The following is a 25,056-nucleotide window of genomic DNA, read 5'->3' as shown; positions in this document are numbered from 1 at the left end:
GCCACACCCTCAGGTGAACACACTCACCTGAGGACTACCCCCAAAATTAATTTAAGCTTTCAAGTCCTTTCTACCAGGTAATTAGACACCAATTCACTCTTTTGAAGTTGAGAATACTACTCATGTGAATAACATTTGACAAGTTCTCAAAATTCTTATGAATACATCTTATTTGACTTTCATAACCCTGTAAGATAGGGCCAAGGGGAAGGAATTAAAATGTCATTAAACACTTCCTCTCCCGGTTCTGTTAAATACAAATTGTGAGTCTGCAATAAATTTTGAAACTCATTTGAACCTTGATTTCCTCAACTGGAACAGGGATGGTGACCTGTGACTTAGAGGGATATTATGAGGAATAAGAAATAATGGGCTTGTTATGGCCTCTATACAGTGCCTGACCCATGTACATGTAAGACTTCTTGGTCACAATGAGTAGATATCATCACATCCATCTATTAGGTAGGAGTTTGGGGACATCAAAATGGCAGTGGAAGGGTGTAAGAAAGATGCCAATGGAGAACAATACAGGGAGATAAGTCATGTCTCTGTTTTTGATAAATAACATTACCATGACAACTCCCACCACTGAGGATTTATCACCATAATAATTCCTGCCACAGGTTTGAGGATGACCAATGGGGATAAATTGGGTAGTATTCTAATTAGGTTTTCTAAAGTAACCAATGGGAGAAAATTGGACAATATTCTAATCAGCTATCATAAGGTAAACAATGGGAGCGAGTGGGGTGAAGTCTTTAATCTGGTTTGTATAGGAAAGAGAACTCCTCAGAGCTCAGCATATAAGACACTAATTTCCAGACACCAGGGCCTTGTGTTTCTCTTTCTTGCTTGACCCACTCCATTCTACATTACAGAATGATACCCTCACTTTCAACTTTGCTTTTAATAAATCTGTACTTGGCCTGTTATTTGTGTGTGTTTTACTCATTTCTTTGTTCAGGACATCAAGGACTTAAACTCAACTGGACACCCTGATGATAACACATCTGATACATGATGACCCTACAGGTCCTATTTGTAAAATCACAAAGTTCACTGGGAGAACTGGGTCTAGAAGTCAAATTTTTATTTTTTTCCATCTGTAGACTCCTAGTGGTCACTAAGGTCCCCAAAGCCCAGTGAAAAGCTGTGGTGTTCTGATTTTCCCTACAAAAACCTTATAGTCATAATAAATGCAATTTAGGTGGGCCAGTCAACCAAGTTATCTCCAGGCAATCAGCCTCTCTCTGTGCAACTGACCACAAATAAAGAGCCCTGTAGGGAATAAATTAGAGCCTGAGGAAAAAGGTTCTGAGCTCTCAGCAGTGTTGGCATCTCTTTCATAGTCTATGATAGTCATGCTATAACAGGATAAACAGATATGGGATGATTTTGAATGTTTACACTTTCAATTCCCTAAATTTTTGTTAAGTTGGTCATTCTCAATCGCAAAATACTAATACTTATAATGTGACTTTTAAGTGTACATTAATATAATCCATTTTTATCCATCATCAAGAATTTTTAGATGAGGAATAAAAAGGTATTTTCAGCCAAACTATATAAAGTGTAAAAAGAACACACACACACACACACACACACACAATATATATATATATATATATATATATATATATATATATACATATATATATATATATATGTCATGTTTTATACAAAGCATCCTATCCATCTGAACCAGACCAGAACACATGCAAAGAATCTTCCAAAAACATCCATTTTACCAGCAAATATTGAAAAAAAGAGGTTTATAGAACACAAGTATAACGTATCAAATTCCCTCCCCCTGGACCAAAGCAAGTAATAGCAAAATTTCTTGTTTTGATGACTGAAAAGCAGAGAAAGACATTGGAAATTGATTTGTTCTTCAAGAGGGACATCTATTTAATCAGCTTGTCTCAAATCAAAACTAATTGTTCTCATCAGGTTGAAATGTCCTAAAGAGTTCTCTGAAATTTGGCCACTCAAAGGTACCCTTGCACATTTGCAAACAAACAGTGTTCCATAACTTCAGAATCCCCCCTGCAGTCAGACATTTGTCCTAGCTAAAGTGAATCTTCTCTGTTTAATCCACATATATAACTTGGCTTTGACATGTAATTTCTTCCATGGTGAGACAAAAGTAGTTTAATACCTAACATTTAGACTTAGACTAAGCCTGAAGTCCTTTTCTATTCTTTCCTTTTTCTTCAGAATGGGTTTGGAAACCCTCATTTTAAAAACCCTCGTTTTCCATAAAGTTCTTATGACAATTGTTTAAAAGGTCCACAAGGAAATTGCCAGGAAAAAATTTTAAATATATAAAGTTAATTTCTGACTTGTTCTTTCATTTATATATTAAACACTTGCTCCCTTCCTCAAAGAATGTCAGGGTCATGCTCAAAGGAGTCCCCCTTTTTTTCTGAAATGACAAAAAAAAAAAAAGGATTTTTATAGTTAACAGACTACAATACCCCTCAAGGATGCCTCAAGCAAATAGATCCACTTACGTGGCACTTTCCTCACTGCAGTTTGAGTTGCCAGTATCCACTACTGCCTTTTGATCAAATGTTTCATCTGTAAGGTCCAGCCAGGTCAGATTCTTAAATTTAATTGTTATTCTTTTGGCCCAGAAGAGAATGCAGGAAATTCCATCAACGGAGACATTAACAGGGTTATGATGGCTGAAGGCATTCCCATGTTCTTTTTCTAAATGTCCCTCTTGGCTCAGATTTTTAAAAGCCTAATTAACCAAATAAAATAAAATTTAAAAATAAACATGTCCATGATACAAAAGTCTTCCTAGAAGTAAAAAGGCTAATTAATATCTTATAATGATAGACATATGTCAAACATTTATTAAAATCCATAAAATGTACAACACAAAGAGTGAACCAATTACTCCAATGCAAGTACAGATAAAAGAAAAATTAATTAAGAGGGAGCAACAAGGCAAGCTCAAGGATAATCAAAGACAAACTTCTAGAAGGGAGATCAGTAGAGTACAGCAAGTGGATTAGCGGGTAAGAAGAGGGGAGGGAAAGGAAAGATACTGGGGAAGGAGACTGAGCAAATTATGTGCATGCACAAATATGACATGAATTCCACTATTATGTACAATTATAATGTACCAGTAAAAAAGAAAGCACAAACCAACAAAAAATAAAAATGATATAAAAGGATAAAATGCTACTGTAATGATCCTGTCTGGAAAGCAATAAAAATAAAACTGAATATTGTAATAAAAATATAAGACAGCAAGTAAAATTAAGTATTTCAGGTTTTTCTAATTTATAAGAACACTATAATATACTCCCCTACTCAAAGTTCAAGCAAAACTACGTTAAATATTAACAGAATTATTATTTATATTTTTACTATGCCGCTGTTTTAATTATTTAAAAGACAGGTTACAATCTACTTCTCGGATAGACCCATACCTTCATGATTGGTATTGTTGTGAAATTCTGGATTGGTTTCATATCTCCATTATTCTGTTGACCTGTCAAATAAAGATGTGAGTACCAAGGCTAAAGAATATCAATGTATGAATGTCATTGAATGACAATAACATGCTAAGCACTGTGAAATATATCAGACTTGAGTCTCCTTTGCCTCATACTAGTTTAAGAAATTTTTCACATGGGGAATCTAGGTACAAACAAACACCACTACTGATCAGGGAAGTCTGTAACAGAAAAAGCTGTTCTTTAACACCCTCCACCAAGGAATCACAGGGGCAATACAAGTCTTACCTTTCTTTATAACCACTTCTTTATTTGAAGATGTTTGAGAACTGAAATTGGAAAAAAAAATTAAAATGCTAAGCAAGTACCTACAATTCAGTTTACATGAAGCTTTCAGAAGTATATTTAAGTTATTATATCCCAGAGCCGAGGAACAGAACCTCAGCCTGTCAGAACTGTTCATTTTTTAATGGTGAATTTCTGATATCAAAAGTAATATATGTTCTTCAAACAAATATGTAGACAATTCAGAAAAAAATTTAAAGAAAAAAATTTAAAAATCAACCTTGATCCTTATTCATTGAATATTGTACAGAGCCTTTCATATGTGAAGCAGAGGTTGAACCAACAAAAAATAATAACAAAATAATAAAGCATAATAAAATATTTTATAGGGAAATGTTATACTACATTGAATTGCTAATATATTAAAGCCAAATATGCATTTCTTTTTAAAATCTATTTCTTCATCAGATTTTTATAACTTTATTTTATTTATTTTTTTTAATGTGGTGCATCACACATGTTAGGCAAGCGCTCTATCACTGAGCCACAACCCCAGCCCTAAAATATGCAATTCTTTTAAAAAAAATTTTTTTAAATTCAGTTACCAAAATGGTATTTTAAAAAATGATGAGAATATAAATGATATATATGTATATGTGTATATATATATACATAAATATATACACACATACACTTCCAGTCTCTCTATACACACATAACAGACATACATATACCATATACATATTTACTTTTCATAAAACTTTAAAATAGATTTTTGTGAACATACTATTTTGGAGACTGCAATTTCTTAACATAAAATATATCACAAATAGTTACCCATGTTATATATTTTTCTGATACAATTTTGAATTCAATGTGATATTACATCATGAAATCATTATCATAATATCTTTAACCTCATTCCCATTCTTTTTTTTTTTTTTTGGTACCAGAAATTGAACCCAAGGGCATTTAACCACTGAGTCACATCCCCAACCATTTTAATTTTTTATTTTGTAATAGGGTCTCATTAAGTTGCTGAGGCTGAGGCTGCCTTTGAACTTGTGATCCTCCTGCCTCAGCCTCCTGAGTCACTGCCAAATTCCTATTCTTTTTCTTTTTTTATAGTTATAGATGGACAGAATGCCTTTATTTTATTTATTTTTATGTAGTGCTAAGGATCGAACCCAGTTCCTCAAACATGCTAGGAAAGCACACTGCCACTGAGCTACAGCCCCAGCCCCAACCCCAAATTCCTATTCTTAATTATTTAAGTTGTGCTATGAATTGATGGTCCCCCAAAATTTCATGCTGATTAAATACTTGGTACCACAATGTCAGTATTATGAGGTGTCAGTGTTGGGAGGTCAGGTATAATGGGAGATCTTTATGTTATTGAGGGTATGTAGTAGTTTTTATATGAACCCTTAACAGTTCTTGAGAGAAAGGTGTTACAAAAGGAGCACGCCTGGCCCCTCCTGCTCTCTCTGGTTCCTGGCTCAAGATGTGATCCCTTGTTCCTGACACATGTTCCATCATTACCATTCACCATCCACCAGGGAGCCCTCACCAAAACTGAGTCAATACAGGGACCATGCTTCTAAACTTCTAAAATTGTGAGATAAAAAACCTCTTTTATTTTTCATTAGTAGCCTATGTCAGGTATTCCATTACAGTAATTAAAAGCTAATTCATATAAGTTGTTTCCAATTTGGGGGTAGTGTAAAAACACTGCTTTGTTATTATGGATTATTTGTTCATATCCATGTGAAGCTCTTTAAGATAAATTCCTGAAGTGAAGTCATTAAGTTATAAGCATACATACATGTTTCATCATGAAATGTTTTATAAACAAAAATATTTTTAAAACCACCCTATCTGCCTGTTCCTATCATCTAGCTTTAGTAATTATCAAGTCATAACCCATTTCTCCCCTGTGGTATTATTTTGAAGAAAATATCAGAAATTATATCATTTTGATATCTATCTCTAAAAGATAAGGACTTCAAAAATAATAATAAGATTACATCTATAAATATTGATAATTTTTAACATTAAATATTTTCAGTGTTTAAATCTCCAAGTGGGTCATAAATGTTCTAAAGATTTTAAGTTTATTTATTGTACATTTGAAGTTTTTCATAAGTTTTACCTATAGTATATGAGAATGCAGATCAAACTCTATGCTTAACATATCACTATCATGTAACCTGAACATTTTAATTATTAAAGAATATATAGTATTTGTCATGATATGTATGCAAAAAATAATTATAGCCAAAGAGTACTAAAGCCATATCAAAGTAAAGTGTTTAGAATTAATCATATGGCATCAATTACAAATTAAATGTACAATTCTCTTTGCAATATGATATTTATTATCTAAAGGAATTTCTGAAGATGACAAATTGGGGACAATGATGTCTACTAGATGCCTTAAATAAATTCATGAATGCATGCAATTATTCACTGATTTTATTCACTCATTTTGTGGAGCTATAATTTATGTACAGTTAACTATATATAATGTATACAAATCTATAAAGTGATGTCACATACTCATGACATCACTGCTACAATAAAGATACAGAATATTTATATCACTCATAAAAATATCCCCAAACATTTCTGCATTCAAGAGATGTTCCCTCCACCCTTAGCCTTAGGAAAGTATAGACAGGCTTTCTGTCCCTTTAGATTAGTTTGCATTTTCTAGAATTTTATATTAATAGAATCATATAACATATATTCTTTAGTGTTTGGCTTTTTTCAGTCTTAACATAATGACTGTTAAATCAGTGTATATTGTTGCATATATCGAGCATTCACTCCATTTTATTGCTAAGAAATATTTTATTGTTGATATACCACATTTTATTTGTCTTTGCATATATTGATGGGCATCTAGCATATTTCTAATTTGGGACTACTTCAAATAAAGATTTAAGAACTCTCTCATTATAATATTTTGTGTGGAAAATGTTATTATTTATAGTAGGATTCTTGTTAGAGGAGTTAGCATGAATCAGTCCTCTGAGCCCATTCTAGGAGCACTAAGAAATTTAATTTCCTGAGTTAAACTCCAAATTCTATAATGCAAATTAAAATGTCACTAGATATATAAGAAAAACTAATATCCAGTCACTACTTCTTGGAGAGCTTCGAGCTTTCTAATAATATAATATTATATTAATCTTATAATAATATAAAACTATATTATAATAATATAACCACACAAATAGATTTTTAAATGTTCCTTAATTTGAATTTTATTGAAAAATCATATTTCATGATGCCAGATTATATACTCAATTTTTAAATATCTTAGTGAACAAAAACAGAAAATTGTGATATGTTTTACCTAGGTAAGATAAAAATTGATCAGATCAATTGGAAATATCTAGTTAGTAAGGAGGTTAGTAAATGTTCATTGAAGTATAGAGTGAATGAATAAGCTACAATATCATTGGTAGTACTGGCTTGATACTCTGCACTGTTAATTAAATTTTTCCATGTGTTCACTAATGAAAGATTTCTGGTAGACAACACAAGCTCACTGTTGTTTCAATGTTTCTGGTCTGAACATCCAATAATAATGGATATAATAATGCTGTTAGACTTTCTAAAACAAGCTGTAATCCAGATAGGCTTTACACACACCTCTAAGTCTGAATTAATGAGGTTTTACTGGAAACCATTATCTCAAGCCAAACAAAATACATGTACATTTTCCTATTACTATATAATCTCTGAACCACAGCAGAAACTATTTAAACCCTTTTCCAGTAAAAAGGATCTCTACAGCATTAGAAAGGTAATCAAGCATCTTAGATTTGTAGCAGTGAGTGCAATATGCCTTCATGCAGGTGAATGTGACAATGAGGCAGCTCTACTGTGTTCCTTCTGAGAACAAAAGTCACACTCCCACCATGACTTACAGGCTCGAAGTCCTCAACCTGCCAACTGTACTTACCTCAGTTTACCTCTTCTCTTTTCTCTCTGCTCCAGCTACACTACCTTTCTTCAGGTCCCATGTTTCTTTCTTTCCTCATAAAAGCCTTAAAACATGCTGTTCTCTATCTGCAATGTTCTGCATCATCCTGTTATTTTCTACCTATTCTCCCAATCACAACTCAAATATCTGTTCCTCAGGAAAATGGTTTCTAACTTCTCACACTAGTTCAGATATCATTTTATGTGCTCAGAGCTTCCCATATTTTTTCCTCACAACACATTTCCATGTTTATTAATAATTATATTTATCACTTGATTAATGAGCATCTCTTCACTAGTCTTAGTCTATGAGGGCAGGGACTTTGCCTATTTTGGTCTTCACTAAAGACCCAGAGACTAGTATAGTGCCTAGCTAATGAAAAGTACAAAGTATTTTTAAAATGTGTTACATGCAGGAACAACCAAACAAATTAATAAGCTCTGAAATCAAGGTGGAAAATACAAGATCACACAGTTTCCTTTTGATTCCAGAATAAACCCAGCATGAGGAAGGAATGTGAAAAGTAAGAATGGTGACATGCATTCTCTCTAAGCTTAAGGAAAGCTGTATCAAGCTCATCCTTCCTAAAGACTTTTAAATCTTGAATAGTATTTTGAGTTGAAAGATATTTTTTATTTCAGATCCATGATTTGAAAGAAAATTCATGAAACAGCAATCAAGAGATATCTGAGCTTTATAATGAATTAAAATCCCATATTAGACTTGAATGATAATTGATTTATACAATTTTTAATATCTAAAGCTTCTGCAGCTAAGATTATTTAAATCTGTTAACCTTGCCTTAAAAACAGAATAGGATTTTTATAATTCTTTTTTTTTAGTTATAGATGGACATAATGCCTTTATTTATTTATTTATTTTAATGTGGTGCTGAGGATCAAACCTAGTGTTTCATACGTGCTAGGCAAGCACTGAGCTACAACCCAGCCCGGGTTTTTATAATTCTTTTCCACTGTAATACACAGATCAGTCATTTCTGTATAAACTTGGTGATTAAACATTATTAAACTAACCACCTAAGGAAAATAAGTCATTCACTATTTAAAAGCAAACCTGAAGGAAGATACCAATTAATTCAGGAAAAAAAAGGGGTAAAAACAATTTAAGATGCCTATCCTTACAGCTTTTATCTGCTGCTGACTTAAGAATTCTTTAAGACAAGTTTTTCTAGACCACTCTGCTTGCTGGTATGCTTTGTGTTCACACTAAATTCCCTGGTGCTTTTGTTGAAACAGCACATAATGAAAAATTGGGAGACCTAACATAAATTAACTGCTATTCAGATTCCAAATATTCTTTTATTATAGATAAACTTCTATGTGCTCCCTCATACAGTATGGAAAGAAACCAAAGTGACAACAAGAGGAGAAATAGAAATTGTGCTAGTTAATTAGAAATACTGTGTATCATACACAATTACCATCTCAGACCAGTTAAAATTATTTAATACCTTTTCTTTAAGGGACATGTTATATATTTCTGAGATTTTATATTTTTTCTTACTTCCCACAGAATAACAGGAGAAATTATGAAATTAACATTTACTTATAAGTATAAAAGAAACCTGAACACTGATTTAAGGAAACATTTTCTGATAGACATATACTTGCACATGTATTACAATGCTTCTTGAGTATTATGAATAAATAATCCTTGTCTCTTATAATAAAGATTATTTTTAATCTTAATTATAAACTCCAGTTTGATAATTTTAGTAGCTAGCTCTTCATTTTGAACCATTTAGTAGCTAGTTTATCAATTTTGAACCATAAACAAATATAGATATTTGACATTTAAAGAAATAACAGTACCATCTCATGTCAGACTTGCATTGAAGTTCACAAATGCATTTCATTAAAAGATGTATAAATGCTCACCTTACATTCTTCCTGGTAAATATCTGGTCCAAAGTTAGTGAAAATCCCATACATAGAAAAAGAAGTGAAAAACTAAACAAGATTTTTCTTCCCATCAAGGAATGAATCAGTTTCTTCAAACCAAGCACATCTGTTAATTCATAATGCAAACAGAGCAGAAGCAGTACTTTTCATGCTTTGTAACTGATAGCATATTCAACCAATAAAAGGACAGCTTTCCCCAGGATGTATTATGTGGGGGAAGGCAGAGGGAGGGACCTAATAATGCTTACTTTAGAGTACAGAATGAAACCAATATTTAGATTTTTAATTACTCATCTCATTGAATGATTATTAGGAAGGAATTTTTTAAGAGAAAATATGTCAGATAAGATCTTTTCAGAAAGTTGCATTGTTTTGATACTGTCACATAAAATCTATAAAGTATATATTTTTACATGCATCTTTCAGGTGACTAAATCAGTTTAAAAAAATCTCTGGAACTTACCTATATTTACATATATGTTCTAGTTCAAGGTTTGCTGTTGAATTCCTAACTCTCCACCTGCTGAGAGGCATTGAAGGGAGTGTTGAAGAGCACTGGCTTTGGAGTCAGACACCAGCCAACTGCACACCCAGCTGGGGACTTACCAGTTGTCTAAAACCAGGCAAGTGGTTTTCCCTCCAAATCCTTGTTTCTTCATCTGTGGAATGGGTACAAGAATACTTAAAGAATTGTTGTGAACCTTAAATAGAATCAATCAATCCTAGATGAAAGCCTCTTCTTCAGTGCTTAGCTAAATAAAGAACACCCATTGTTACTGACTGATGTTTACTTGCACCAGACCGGCTTAAGAAGCTTTCAAAAATAGGACCCAATAGGACTCAAACTTTATCGGTTATTTTACATTTTAGAAAACTACAATTAAAATGCCACAATAAAGAAAGTCTTCCAAATAGAAGTGGCAGCAATTTTATCACCTAGTGACCTTTATCTCATTAATGATAAAGTACTGGTAGCTGAAAGGGACACTTATTTCCCCTGAGATTTTTTTCATTAGTGCATTTTAATTATATAAAATAAAGGTTTTAATTGTGGCATACTTCTACATCCAAATACCATACCTTGATCATAGCCACCTCCCTGTTACTACTCTCCCTTGCTCTTCTCTCTCCTGTTCCCCCTGATCCCCTTCCTCTTCTGCTACTTTTGGTTGTCTTTTTTCCAAATATATCGTATATGAAAGAAAGTCAACTTGTCTTTGGTTGACTTATTTTGCTTAATATTACTATTTCCAGTTCCACCCATGTTCCTGCAAATGATGTGACTTCATTCTTCTTTGTGGTTGAATAATACTCCATTATGTGTATATATTTTCTTGTTGTGGTACTTGGGTATTGAACACAGGGACACTCTACCACTGAACTACATCCCCAATACCACCCCTCCACTCTTTTTTTTTGAGACAGTTTCTCACTATGTTGCCTGGGCTGGTTTCCAACTTGCACTTCTACAGCCTCAGCCTACCAAGCTGCTGGGATTATTGGTATGCACCATGTTAATATGTTAACCTATTTTCTTTATCCATTCCTCCTCTGATGGGCACCTAGACTAACTAATTCATAATTTACCTGTTACGAATTATGCCATGATAATTCATATGAAGGCATGCAGGTGATAGTGGAAATGCAGGTATATTTATAATATGCTGACTTTAATTACTTTGGGTATATATCCAGGAATTGTACAGCTGAATCATATGATAGTTCTATTTTTAGTTTTTTGAGGAACCTCCAAGTTGGTTTCCATAGTGGCTACACTAAATCATATTCCCACCAACAGTACATAAGGATTCCTTTTCCTTCACACCATCTCCAGCATTTATTATTACTATTTATTATTTTGTATTCTTAGTGACAGTCATTCTGATAAGGGCTTTTTTGTAAATCAATTTCAGAGAGGTGATGGATTATAGGAAGGTTGGGATTTGCTCAAGAAGATTTTTGTTCCCCCTCCTCGCTATCTTCTCCTCATGGACAACAGGGGCCCCATCAGAAAATGAAGAGAAAAAACCACAGTGACTGAGGAATGTAGACGAATGCAGGAATAAGGGGGAAAGTTCCTAATAAAAATTATAAAACTGAAAAGCTGGTCTTAAATGTGGTCTTTCCATGTCCTTTTTATTCTTACTTTCCCTCATACATCCTTTTCTTCCCTTTGTCCTCTCATCTCCCAACTTCTACTTTCCACCTATCCTTTTATCTATGATCCTTTCCTAAATCTGAGGAATTTCAAGTATTAAACCAAGGCCTGGACAGGAGAAATTTAGTCTTAGCTATCGTTGGCAGATAAACTGCAGAATGCACAGTTAAATTTGAATTTCAGGAAAACACATAATTTTAATATCAGTAGTCTGCTACCAGAATTGCACGTTCTGCTGCTTGCCACCCAACTGCAAAACTCAGGAGACAGAGGCTGATGGAAGAAAATAGGTTTACTAAAAGCCAAGGAAGATAGAGGAGACCTTTTCTGCTTCAAATCTCCATCTCTGGAGGGTTCAGGGGTGCAAACAGCTTTTGTAAGAGGAAAGGGTGGAAAGGGTATACAGACAGACAAAAGGCAGGAAATATACATATGCAGATTTAGCTAGTCAGTATTAGTCAGAGAATGTATTATAGTTCTAGTTTTTCAACCCTTGCTGGCACCTGCCCAGGCTTTGAGGCCAGTTCTTGGGTTTCCATTCTTAGCATGAGGAAGCTCAGTTGCAGAAAAACAATATATCAGGAAATTGGGGCGATTGAGGCTTTTAATCCTACAGGGGCTCTCTTACATGTCTCATGCAATATTTGAGACATACTATATTTAAATCGTATTGTTTATCTGAAAAGTAAATTTAACTGGATGTCTTATCTGGCACTACCAGTCTTAGGAAACTCCTACTCAAACTATAATGTACATACATATCTCATGGGTTTTATTGGAATACACATTCTGATGCAGTAAGTCTGGGTAGGGTGTGGGATTCTAAGTTTCTGATGAGCTGCATGCTGTTGATGCTGGCCTAAGAACTGCCTTTTAAGTAACAAAAATCTATAACCACACAATATATGGAATTTAAAACTTTCTGGGAGCCACATTGAAAGTAAAAATATACCTGAAATTAACTTAGTACTATTTTTATTTGACCTATCTAAAATATTACCATTTTAAACCTTCTCAATTTTAAGAGTTGTTAATGATATTTTACATTACTTTTCTTCCCCAGGTCGTAATCTGGTACATAATTTAAACTTACAACAGTCCTCATTTTGGACTAGCCCAATTTCAAATGTTGAGTGGCTAGCCACATGTGTGGCTCATGGTACTGGTTTAAACAGTGTAAATACAGAACATTTCCAGCTGCTAGAGCAGTACCTTGCCTCACTGGGTATTGCAGGTGGTGCCTGCTCTTCAAATCCCTGGTAAGGAGGAGGCGAGAAGCCAAGGCCATCCCGCATGTGATAATGGTGGCTCCACCACAGCTGAAAAACCATTGTGTTAATCTCTTAGAGGTTATCATGTAAGAATTTTTCATTAAAATATGCTTGGGTAATGTTTTCAAATACATACACATAAATTTTTAAATTTCAAATCGAGTATCATATGTTTTGATGACCCTAAAATTTTAGTGTAGCATTCTTTTTGTTGCTGAAAAATTCTCCCATTTGGTTAAGCATATTCAAAGCAGAATAATTAATAGATAGCAGGTTTCACACATGTATTTTAGAACAGAAATCACACTTAAGATGTGATTGTCTGAAAATAGTTCATCTTGTGACTTTGGAGGAGAAAGGCAGTGACAAAAAAAAAAAAATGCTAAGTGAATATCTTCAAGACTGAAAAACACTAGGGCATAAACTGCCCTAGATTGCTGAGGAATTTGCAGGGAACTGTGAAGAGTTTGAGACCTTAAGCATTTGTAAGTTAATAGTTATGGATACTGGCAGAAGACATAGGCCTCCTGGGTCAGAGACAAAGGACTTTATTAATCACCACACAGGGAGCTGCATGAGCATCAGTATGTGTGTCAGCTCTCCTTGCCCAAGTAGGCCCTGGTGGATGCCTTTATAGACAGTGAGATTCATTTCAGGAGAGAAAACAGTGCTCAAAGAACCCCAGTCTTTGATAATATTTAGCAAGACTGACTACTTGCCCTTTGCTCTGGGGGAAATCACTATTTCTGTTTTCCAAGGTTATATATAAATGGATCTATTTGCTACAGAAGGAGGCACCATTTTTACCTTTCAAGGCTATTTGTTATATCAACAAAAGATATCCAGAACAAAGAACAGCAAGTGGCTCATTCACAACATATGCAGAAAATGTAGAGGCATAAGGAAAACTTTTCCTCAATAGTCTCCATGAAAGAAAAGGAAATTGTATATTCATGCTGCCTTCTTCTCAACTAAAAAGAACTCAGGTTTGCTTCATTTTCTGATTTACCATATATTACTAAATTAACGTTCCCTGAAAATTTGAATAAATATCAAAAATTTATCTTTCCATAATTCACAGAAAAAAATTAACCTAATTTAAGAAACTAATACATACTTTAAGAAGCATCTATTAAGAGCACAGTCTCTATCCAATGTTCTCAACCAAAAACTATAATTTTTGAAAACTGCCAAATGTTTAAATAATTGATAATAATCTTTGCACAGTGACTCAAAATCCAAATCTACCTGCATGACATGGCCCCCTGTGACCTCTCTCACTCCTTTGATGCTAGGATCTCCTCCTGACCAGCATTCCAGGCACACCTACTTGCACTCTGCTTCTCAGTACCTTCAACACAAGTTTTCTTTGCACCTCAGCAACTGTGCACATGCCGTTTCCTCTGTGGGAATCACCTCACTCCTATTTCTCCCTGTATTCGCTTCACTTTCAGCATAATTTCCATCAAAATCATATATCAAAATTTGCACTTAGACATTTAATTTTTTGTTTACTTATTTATATTGTTTCCTTATCAGAAGGCTTACTCCATGCAGGCAGGGACTGTGTCTAATTGAGTAATATACATCTAGAGCTCAAGTTGGTACCCAATAAAATTCACAGGATAAATGAATGAACCTATACAAATGCCACATACTTAATTCCCACTTCATGCTATATGGCTGTGACTCCCAGGGCCTGAATTTTTAGTTTTTTAATCATAACTGAAAGATCAATTACTATAAGGATCTCAACAACAATAAAACATATTTCTCGTCCAAAAGAAGCTCTCAGTCCAGTAATGTAGAGAAATGTAAACATATAATTACTGTGATAACACCTTTGGGATGTTTACCAATGAAGTTCCTTGAGGTCAGTCCCATCTCATTCCAGGCAATGAATGATTAAATAAAGGGGACAAAGAGGCAAGTAGACAAGAGACTCTGATTGTGTTTGCGCTATTTGCACTGCAAAAGAGCCTTTATTGGAAGAATTTGCAAAATGATATATTTAATGTGGTGACAGAGGGAAGTAGGAAGGGAAGCTCCAAGATCAGGAGTAGCCTCAGAGACCTGGTCCCTAGAAAGGAAAAGGCTTCCACTACCCTAAAAAATGTTCTCACACAAAACCAGCAAGGTCTCTAACTCAACTGAGATAGAAACTAGAGTTTAAATTCACTGAAATCTGGGGTCTAGGGCTGTAGCTCAGCAGCAGAGCACCTGCATGGCATGAGTGAGGCACTAGGATCTATCCCCAGCACGGCATAGAAATAAATAAAATAAAGGCATCTGTCCATTTATAACTAAAAAAAAAAATCACTGAAATAAAACTCAGTTTGGAAATATATGTTATGTGATGCTACCCTGTATTTCAGGCCTTCTTTTTTATTATTATTTTTTTCCTCCAGTACTAGAGATCAAAATCCAGCATGACAGGCAAGCACTCTACCACTGAGCTACTTCTCAGCCATGAGGCCTCCATTTCTAACAAGAGCATAATGGTTTCCTTGGACATAAATTAACTGGCACGTTTTATTTCAAGGAGAACATTGTACACAACTATGTGATAAAAAGTTCAAGATGGTATTTTCTAAATGATTAACAATTAAAATTGGAATTTTAACTTAAAAGTCATCCAAGGAAATTTTAAAATTCATGTGCACATGAGCACATTCTATCACAGTATGTAAAATGACCTTGTGTTTGAACTGGCTACAGATTCATTCCTTGTAGCTACCTCAGAATTAGTAATGGCTGCTAGAACCACCATGATCAAGAAGCAATTGTTTTAAATCAGTAGAAAAATTACTATTTCGTTTTGTGTAACCTTATAATCCCAGAACCCCCTACTTCCAATTTTCTTCTTTATTTCCTTCCTTTTCCTCTTGTTCTTTTTTCTTTCAAGAGAAAAAAAAAAATCTTGTCTTACATAAAGTCCTTTAAATAACATAATCTTAATGATATAAAATGCCCAAATTCATGAATATTTACTGGTAGTTTTATATGTATATATCATAATAATTTAAATATTTTTAAATACTCTAGAAATAATCATGGTAAATCTTTATCTTACTGTGGCATGCAACAGCTGAAACAGTCGCCTCCCCATCACCAAAGAACAACAGGACATCACTGAACTCAGCACAGATTTGGTTCATCTACTCAATTTTAAATATCTCCAAGGAAAGAGATGCTAAAATTTAACTTTCCATTGCAGTTAGGAAAATTGTCTTTCTTTTCTTATAATTCAAAGGTCCCTACTGAAATAGAAGCCTATTTTCCTTTGTTTGGTTCTCCATCAAGCTAGGGAACACCTGGAGAATAACGTCTAAAATGCATATTAAAATTATAGCTCTCTTCCAGGAATTTCACAAAGGGCATAAAAGAACAGTTTTGTCAATTATCCCTAGATCCTACCCAGAGGTTTAATTATAATAACAGGATTTTTAAATATCAGGCCTGAATATTATTAAGATTATATGGCAACACACATTTATTTCTTTAGTTCCACCTTGGAGTAGATCTGAGAAGAAATAATCACTGTATCAAACAGTGACTCGATTGACAGAATAAGAAATCCCATTCATTTTGAATAAAGAAAAAATGTGTTTAATAATTTAATCAGGTAAAACGAAGCACTCAACATTCATCACTAGTAGTTATACAGAGCATGTAATCATAGGTCTTACTCTCACTGCTTCTTTATTCTCACTTAAAGCTGTTATTTTAACTTGTCAAATCTCCATAGCAACTGCTGCCTCAATTTTTATAGCTAAAGCAGTAGGAATCATTTCTAACCATACTAAATGATCCAATATATTGTCAGCATTGTTAAAATCTTTGGCTCTTCTTCCCAAAAAAGCAGACTTCTCCCCAGTATAACATAAAGAATCAGCATCACCTTTGACCTAAATCTCACCATCAGATTTATGAAAGTCATTCTTTCTTCTTAGTTGGAGGAGAGGGTGTTTCTGTGAAATGAAATAAAAACACCCCTCTATCTCCCCTGAGTGCTACTCAACTGAGAAATAAGACCAGGGTAACAAACATAAGCTGAAATACTCCCTACACTACTATGAAAGGCCAGAATATCTGAAAAACTTAGTGGGTAGAAACAAAATGAACTGTAATTGAGCTTCCACCCTAAGAAGGCAGACATGGAAGCCTATGGAGGAACTCCAGTGAAGAAACCAGAAAGAAGTGTGCTCTGTGGGCAACCTGGATCTCAAAAAGGAAAAAGCTGAACATGTCCAGACTATTATTCCTAAATTTACCTCAGATACCACCCCTCCTCACCTGGCATGGAATAAGTGACAGACAGAAACCAGGAGTTTCACTAACTGAACTCCTTCTGCTTGGAAAAAAAAAAATTACCATAAAAGAGGGTAAACTGTTCTTTCTGCTCCCACTCCCAAACACTGCAAGAGTTACCAAAGAGGATTCATTTGTAACAGAGCATCTCTTCCTTTCCATACAACTTTAGTCATCCAAAGATATCAGATTGCAATTTACAATAAAAATATCTTTATCTTAACAACTATAAACCCCTCATTTTCCTGGTATTTAATTTAATTTCCTGGTATTTCATTGGCGGAAAAACAGTCTTCCATCTATTTTGTGTCCCATTTACTTATTTTTCTAAACCTAAAAATCAAAAGTCTGCCTTATACTAATGTGAAAATCAACAAATGTATTCTGGTTAAATAAGCTAACTTTTTAAAATATTTTTTTTAGTTATAGTTGGACACAATACCTTTATTTTATTTATTTTTATGTGGTGCTGAGGATGGAACCCAGGGCCTCCCATGTGCTAGGTGGGCACTCTACCGCTGAGCCACAACCTCAGTCCACATAAGCTAACTTTTTAAAGTCTCAGTTTCCTCTTTATAAAGTGGGGCAATCTACCACATAGAGATTATTTTGAGGATTTAAAGAAAGTCTGCATGTGTGACACTTAGTAATCCCATGCCTATCATCAAAACAGCACTTAGTGCATATTAGAGATGGTGATGGTGGTGATGATGATGATGATGATGGCAATGATTTTGCTTTTCTTCATGATATAACTCTAAAATATATTCTGAACCTATGGCATGTCTTCATCTCCAATGCTACCTAAAATCTCTCAACTGTACTATTAGGACAGCCCTTTTTGAATAACCTGAAGGTTATTCAATAAGGAGGTTATTGCCTCCTACAGGTGTTCTTCCACAGCAGGCACAGTGATCGTTTTTAAAATGTAGATTAGATCTTGTCACCCTGTCACTTGAAGCCTTCTAATGGCCTCTCAAACTCAGAATCAAATTCAAACCCTTATCCTGGCCTACAGGTTGGACATGAATTGGCCCTGCCTACCTCTTTAGCTTCACATTCCTCTACTTTCCTACCAATGTCTAAAGAGTTTACTATTCTTTAGCCATTGAGGCCTTCTTTCTTCCCCCTTAACTCTTCAAGCTGACTCTTGTCTAAGGGCTCTTTTTGAGAAATTTAAAGCCCATAATCAAAAGATAATCCCTCCTACTTTCACTTCTCAATTTAAGTAATAAGTTCTTTCTTTTTAGCACTGGAGATTGAACCCAGGGGCACTGTACCACTGAGTTATATCCCAAGTCCTTTATTATTATCATTATTTATGTATTTGTTTAATTTGAGACAGAATCTTACTAAGTTGCTGATGCTGACCTCAAACTTTCGATCTTTCTACCTCAACTCTGATTCATTGGGATTATATTTATGTGTCACAATGATAAGTAGTAACAAATTCTTCACCAGAAAATGAAAATAAGAAATTCAAAATTTCTTTTTTAAAATATTTTTTTAGCTGTCAATGGACCTTCATTTTATTTATTTACTTATTTATTTATTTATACGTGGTGCTGAGAATTGAACCCAGTGCCTTGCACATGCTAGGCAAGCACTTTACTACTAAGCCACAATCCCAGCCCCAAAATTCAAAGTTTCAAGAAACAAAAATTAAATCCTTTTTTTCTTTTCTTTCCTATAATAATAATTATCCTTGGTTCATGACACAAAATGACCATTGGTTCATGCCTTATTTGTGGGACTTCTTTTGTATTTATAATGTAATAATTAAACCCTCTACAGAAAATAAACCATAACCCAACATTCAACTATAATCCAGTCTCTCCACCTGATGTCACTATCATTCTGAATATATGATACAGAAGATCTCAACAGCCCTATCAACAACCTTAAGTATTTACAGAACATTCCACCAAACATTAGCAGAATATACTTTCAAGTTTATGTGGAAAATTCCCCCACAGTGACCATATGCTGGGCCACACAGTAAATGCCAAGGAAAAAGTTTTCAATCAAAAAAAAGTATGACACACCCCTGGGTCCTGTGCTAGGGTGGATATTAGATGGGATGGGGGCAACTTTGAAGCAGCATTTGGAGGATACAATGAAAAAATCAGTCCATTGTTGGAGTTGTGTGCAGATTCACAAGGATTTAATCTAGGTGGTTGCCAGACCCTGTCAGATGCAAGGGTGATATATGTTGTTATCCAGCAAGCAAACCGAACCTCTGACCATACTGATATTCCTGTGGTTTGCCTAGAATCAAATAATGGAAATATTATAACCCAGACATATGGTGCCATTATGATGGCAGTGCACAAAATGGCCTCTTGGTGTCTCTCAACAGTTCTCCAGCAGACTGTAACAGGGACTCAATTCCACCTATGTTAATTACTTGATAAAACTACTTTAATTCCAAAAATTGGACCATTCATTTAATGTGAATTGGGTACTTTTTTATTTATTTTAGAGCAAGGTGCTTTTTAACCAACCTATCAGGATATTAGTAAGAAAGAATCCTATTTTGAAGTAGCAGGTCCAGGTCACTTTGCATATAAGATTTTGTTATGTTAAATAAATTTGCGTGGAACAAAGTTAAAAAGCAAAACAAACAAACAAACAAGTTATTACACCATAATAAAATTAAGCCAGAAATCAATAACATATCTAAAAAAATCCCTAATGTTTAAAAATCAACATATGTCTAAATGATCCATGGTCAAAAGGGAAATTGAGAGGAAGTCAGTAAATATTTTGAGCTGAATTAAAACTAAAACCTAACAAAACTTGTGGCATGCAGCTCAAGCAGTGTTTGAGGTTTATTTACACAGACATATATTAGATAACAGCAAAGGTATCCAACCAATAGCTATAGAGAATTCCAATAATTTTATGTTGCCTCAGCATTCATTTTGAATTTGGAGTTAGACTTGCTGATACCAGAAGCAGGGCTTATTTTTCATTTCTCTACTTCTTCCAAGTTCCCCACTGTAATCAATCTAGGATCTACCTTATACCAATACCTTCTAGGAACCCTTATAGGATAGCTACATACAATCTAACTCCTCTTACTGACCCCAACACTCTACATGGACTACATAGATCCACCACACTGACCTCCTTTCAGTCACAGAAGATCTCACAGAACTAACTCATCCAGCTCACTTTGAACCCACCAGCTGGAATTCCTCCAGACTTAGGCTGGAGTAACACCCTAGAACCCACTAAAGGGTTTAGTCACACAGGTCCTCTTCCCCTCTTGCTCCCCACCCACTGGCTGAGTGCATCCCAGATGGATTCTCTCCTCCCCTGTTGGTCCTGTGAGGTATGCTGCCCTCTTCTTTCTGGGATCTATAAGGTATAAAATTGATTGCTTTACCCCATTTCCTGTTTTGTTGTGCTGCTTCCTGAATCTGACCTGACATATCCAAACCTAATTTCTTTTCCTGTCAGGGATTTCCTAGAGTGGCTATCTTACTAGGAATAAATTGGACACAGGTCCAACAAGAGTTAAAGTGTCTCTCAGTAACACCTACCTGTAAACGGGGCATCTGGTCACAAAGTTAGACGCTTAAGCATAGGATAAAGAAATGTCCTGTGAAAAGCACACTGTAAACATCCATGACCACATCCCCTGGATCCCATCAGGGTGGGACTTGAGTTTTTAGTCATTCTCCTGGGGGAGACCCCACCCTCAGACCAAAGTCTTGACTTTCCTTTAGATTATTTTTAAATGTACTTAGATACCTGTTCCCTCACACCTAGAGTATTAACTTTACATGATTAGAAATCTTTACTGCCATACCCTGGTGCATAGAAAAACATTTTTTAAAAAACTTGTTGAGTATGCCAATATAACAGATACCTCTAATATTTACTTCATTCTAAAGGGAAAATAAGAGGTTTAAAGAGTTAATTAAATGAATAGCCCAAGGACGCACAACCAATAAATGACAGCTTTCAGGTTTAAGGCCCAGTCTAACTCCAAAACTTGGATTTAATTACTATGCCACGTTGCCTCACTAAATTTTACAACTTACTATGCTGCTTTTGACTGTGATTTAAATTCAGGATTCTAATTTTCTAAGCTGTATTCTGATGGGTTCCACTCCACCACACAAAACCACAAGACAGCAGCCCGACCCGCCTGCGACCCTGACGTGCCAAGCCCGGGCCGGTGGATTTACGGAGAGCGCCTGCGCAGCCCGCGGACGTCGCGCACGGGGTTCTGGGATGGGTAGTTCGCGTTCCCCCTGTCCCTGGCATTCACCTGAAAAAGAAATAATGATGCAAATTACGTATCTGTGAATTTCATCAGAACCAAACAAGACGCAGGTTCTGGCTCAGGAAAATGATGCAAATTCGTCTTTTTCAAATGAGGCGCCGACCTCGGGACTGGCGCCGCATAGACACCGCGTGGGGTCCTTGATTGGGCGGGGCTTGCTCGCGGTGGTTTGTGGCTCCTTCCTGTGTCGCTTCTCTCTTTCGCTCGGGCCCGTGGCATCGACAAGATGGGTGAGCTTTGCGTGGCTAGGCTAAAGGGCCCGCAAGCGGGATCTGGGGTCTGGGAGCGGGCAGGCGCAGGGGGATAGAGCTAGGAATAGGGTTCCAATGGGGAGGCCTAACGGGGAGGCAGGGAAGCGCGGTTTACGCAGGCACATGGTCCGGCGCGGAAGAAGCCCATGCGGGCGAAGCGCCGCCGAGCTCGCGTTATCCAGGGTAGCTGACGCTACTCCCTGAGCATTACCGCGAGGCCTCGCTTTTTGGAAAAATGCACCCACTGTTGCTCCTTTGTCCTCTCCTTAGTTGGTTCGTGAGAACTTTGAGGTCGAATGGACCCTGGGACTAAGATACATGCTGCGAGGGTTAAGGGGCTAAGGTGTACAAAATGACGTGGTCGTAGTTTTGCGGAGGAATTACAATGATTTTTATTTTTAGGCAAGTGTCGCGGTCTTCGTACTGCCAGGAAGCTCCGTAGTCACCGACGGGACCAAAAGTGGCATGATAAACAATACAAGAAGGCCCATTTGGGCACAGCCCTGAAGGCCAACCCTTTTGGAGGTGCTTCCCATGCAAAGGGAATTGTGCTGGAAAAAGTGTACGTGTAGTCTGTTGCTCCTTTTAAGTCTTGTACTCTGCGCCCTAGAAAGAAGTACGTTAGTTGAATTGTCTTAAAAAGCTGCAGTAAGATTCTAGGTTTTGACGTAGCCATGTTGGGGCATTTAGGGGGAATTTTGAAGTTGGTAACATAATGCTTGGGTGTTAAATACAAAAGATTTTAATTCCAGCGTTGGTCTGGGAGGAGTTAGGATACAAATGGGGGACATAAAATTAACACTTTTGTGTGGAAACTTTTACAAGGAAATGATACCCATTAAGTGGGCAATCATTGTAATCAAATAATTCTTCTACTTGAGAAAACTGAGGTAAATAGAAGTGACTTGTCTGAGGAAATACAGCAAAGATTGAGCCATGTGGATTTGCCGGTATTTGGTTTTAACTTTTTAATTGTTGATTTTTTTTTTATATTGTCACATTTAGTGATAGTTATAATTTGAAGCGAGACTTTCTAGCTCTAATTCTTTAATTATCTTTACAACTGTGAAGGGACTACAGCTTTTCCTTTTATGCTGTGAAAAGATTGAGAAAAAACTTGTTTGGAATTACAGGATTTGAGGGATTTAGACTGGATTGGAAAGATGAAACAATCTGATTAGTTCTGTATTTACTGTATGTGTAACTTTTCAAAAAGCCAGTTCATTCAGTGGGGCATGATAGCAAGCTCCTGTAATCTTGTGAGGCAGGAGTGTTACAAACTGGAGGCTAGTCTTGGCAACTTAGGGAGACCCTATCCCAAAAATCAAAGGCTTGGGGATGTGACTCAGTTGAAGAGCACCCCTGGGTCCAGTCTCCAGTACTGCCAAAGCGGGAGAAAGTTAACTCTATCATACTATTTATTTTAGAGGGGTTGAAGCCAAACAGCCAAATTCTGCCATCAGGAAGTGTGTCAGGGTCCAGCTGATCAAGAATGGCAAGAAAATCACTGCTTTTGTACCCAATGATGGTTGCCTGAACTTTATTGAGGTGAGTGTTTCAAATAAGTTTAATTGTTTTTGATTTCTGTTTTGGAGATGGGCTCCCCCATTTTTTATCTAACGAATGAGAATTTTCTTTTGTGATTGTCATTGACATCAGAAGTAAACTTATTCATTTATTTTCAGGAAAATGATGAAGTTCTAGTTGCTGGATTTGGTCGAAAAGGTCATGCTGTTGGTGACATTCCTGGAGTCCGCTTCAAGGTTGTTAAAGTAGCCAATGTCTCCCTTTTGGCCCTATACAAAGGCAAGAAGGAAAGACCAAGATCATAAATTTTGCTGATGAAAACAATAGTAATAAATTTTCATATTCCAGAAATGTTTTGTATTTTATTTTCTCCCTCTTACTACCACAAGTTACATTGTGTGCTTTACCAGTTTTAGGAAATGGAAGAATGATTATTTGAGCATTTGTTAGTGGGATTAGTAACCTAGAACAGTTTCCCTTTCTCCATGGATTAAAGGAAATTACTTAAGCCTATAATAAATGTACAGTTTTTCTCTAGAGTACTTTTTAAACTGATTGAATTTCTAGATTCTATTTTAGCGGTTCTCGGGGTTCATTGAGCAGGGATCCATGGGTATTCTAAGTTGCTTCCTGTTCTGTTGCGTATCTATGTTATTCTGTGTAAGTGGGAATGATTTAGTTGATGGAAGTACCTGCCAGGCAAATTGAGGCATAGAGGGAAAGGTTATCAAAGAACAAGCAAGACTCATAAGCCACATAATTGGTCTTTTGGGTGTCCTTTCCATAACTGTTGAAGGTGAGTGTTGAGTACATGGAACTTCTGTCAGAATTTTTGTTTTTGAAATTTCCTTAAAGGGCATGGCTGTTAGCCTTCTAGATTACATTAGTGATCTAAAAGACTCCTGTTGACTGCATTAATAAATGTGGTTGGTTAATTTGTTTGATCATTGCTTAAGCCTTGGGTTATGTTTAGGATCTTTGGATAAATTTGATCTCTCATGGTAACAAGATCAGGCAGCTTATGGAGGCATAGGAAATCCTGTATGTTTCTGTCTATCCTCCCAGCATGGATTCCCCAACTCATTGTTATCTTCCATTTTTGACCTTGCTGACAACAGGGTGCCTCAGCATATTTGTGCTTGTCCTGATCAAAAATTCTGTATTTGCACAAGGACAAAAAATCTAGCTGTCTTGGTTTCTTCCCCCAGAGTGATTCTTGACCCATGGTAAAGTGGCAGTATTGGCTAAAGGATTACCAATGGCTGACATTTGTGACTTTTTCCACATAGGTCTTTCAAACCCAAAAGCTTCTGAAACTGCCCTTTAATTCTGCTTCTGCTGCCCCAGTAGCCCCTCCACCACCTGGTGACAAGGCACTTCTTCAACAGGAAGCCTGGGCCTAGGGTGAGAGGAATGAGGTACTTAACAGGGACAAAAAATTTAAGCAAAAGCCAAGCAGCTTTCTTCATATAGGAAAACATTCTAAAATTTATATGGAAAAGAAACTAAGGTTGTTAAAATGAAAGTGAAACAATCACAGACCTGATTTTAAAGTTTTATTTATAGCTCT

At 35.8% G+C, this 25,056-nt stretch overlaps 2 protein-coding genes and 1 pseudogene across 5 annotated transcripts in view; 2 read left to right on the top strand and 1 right to left on the bottom strand.

The window, feature by feature from the left end:
* Positions 1-21,620, bottom strand: part of LOC107152332 (V-type proton ATPase subunit S1-like protein) — a 40,487-nt gene extending 18,867 nt beyond the window's left edge. The window contains exons 1-6 of one of the 4 annotated variants that reach the window (XM_048800234.1): positions 21,464-21,620; positions 10,278-10,330; positions 10,135-10,194; positions 3,759-3,799; positions 3,444-3,505; positions 2,514-2,746 (exon numbers count right to left, since the gene is read on the bottom strand). In XM_048800234.1, coding sequence (XP_048656191.1) covers positions 2,514-2,746; positions 3,444-3,505; positions 3,759-3,799; positions 10,135-10,194; positions 10,278-10,330 — 449 coding nt within the window. In that variant the 5' untranslated portion in view covers positions 21,464-21,620. Of the gene's footprint in view, positions 1-2,513; positions 2,747-3,443; positions 3,506-3,758; positions 3,800-9,647; positions 9,949-10,134; positions 10,331-20,959 lie in introns of those variants that run through there. The other 3 variants (XM_048800233.1, XM_048800236.1, XM_048800235.1) reach the window with 3 other exon arrangements.
* On the top strand, positions 19,492-19,814 carry LOC125615796 (annotated as a pseudogene).
* Positions 21,621-21,782: 162 nt separating the features above from the next.
* On the top strand, positions 21,783-23,837 carry Rps23 (ribosomal protein S23). The gene is made up of 4 exons (XM_015497862.2): positions 21,783-21,938; positions 22,362-22,521; positions 23,387-23,507; positions 23,645-23,837. Exons 1-4 carry the CDS (start codon positions 21,935-21,937, stop codon positions 23,789-23,791), a joined length of 432 nt encoding a protein of 143 aa, XP_015353348.1. The 5' UTR covers positions 21,783-21,934; the 3' UTR covers positions 23,792-23,837.
* The last annotated feature ends 1,219 nt before the right edge of the window (positions 23,838-25,056 follow it).

Source organism: Marmota marmota, unplaced genomic scaffold, assembly GCF_001458135.2.
Source record: "Marmota marmota marmota unplaced genomic scaffold, marMar, whole genome shotgun sequence".
Lineage (NCBI taxonomy): Eukaryota > Metazoa > Chordata > Mammalia > Rodentia > Sciuridae > Marmota > Marmota marmota.
Note: the sequence above shows the minus strand (reverse complement) of the source record. Positions and strands in the feature narration are given on the sequence as shown.

Bases quoted from the DNA above. Each gene is read 5' to 3' on its own strand.
- Rps23 (XM_015497862.2), top strand. The intron at 22,522-23,386 runs GTACGTGTAGTC...TATTTATTTTAG, and splicing joins GGAATTGTGCTGGAAAAAGT to AGGGGTTGAAGCCAAACAGC. The intron at 23,508-23,644 runs GTGAGTGTTTCA...ATTTATTTTCAG, and splicing joins GTTGCCTGAACTTTATTGAG to GAAAATGATGAAGTTCTAGT.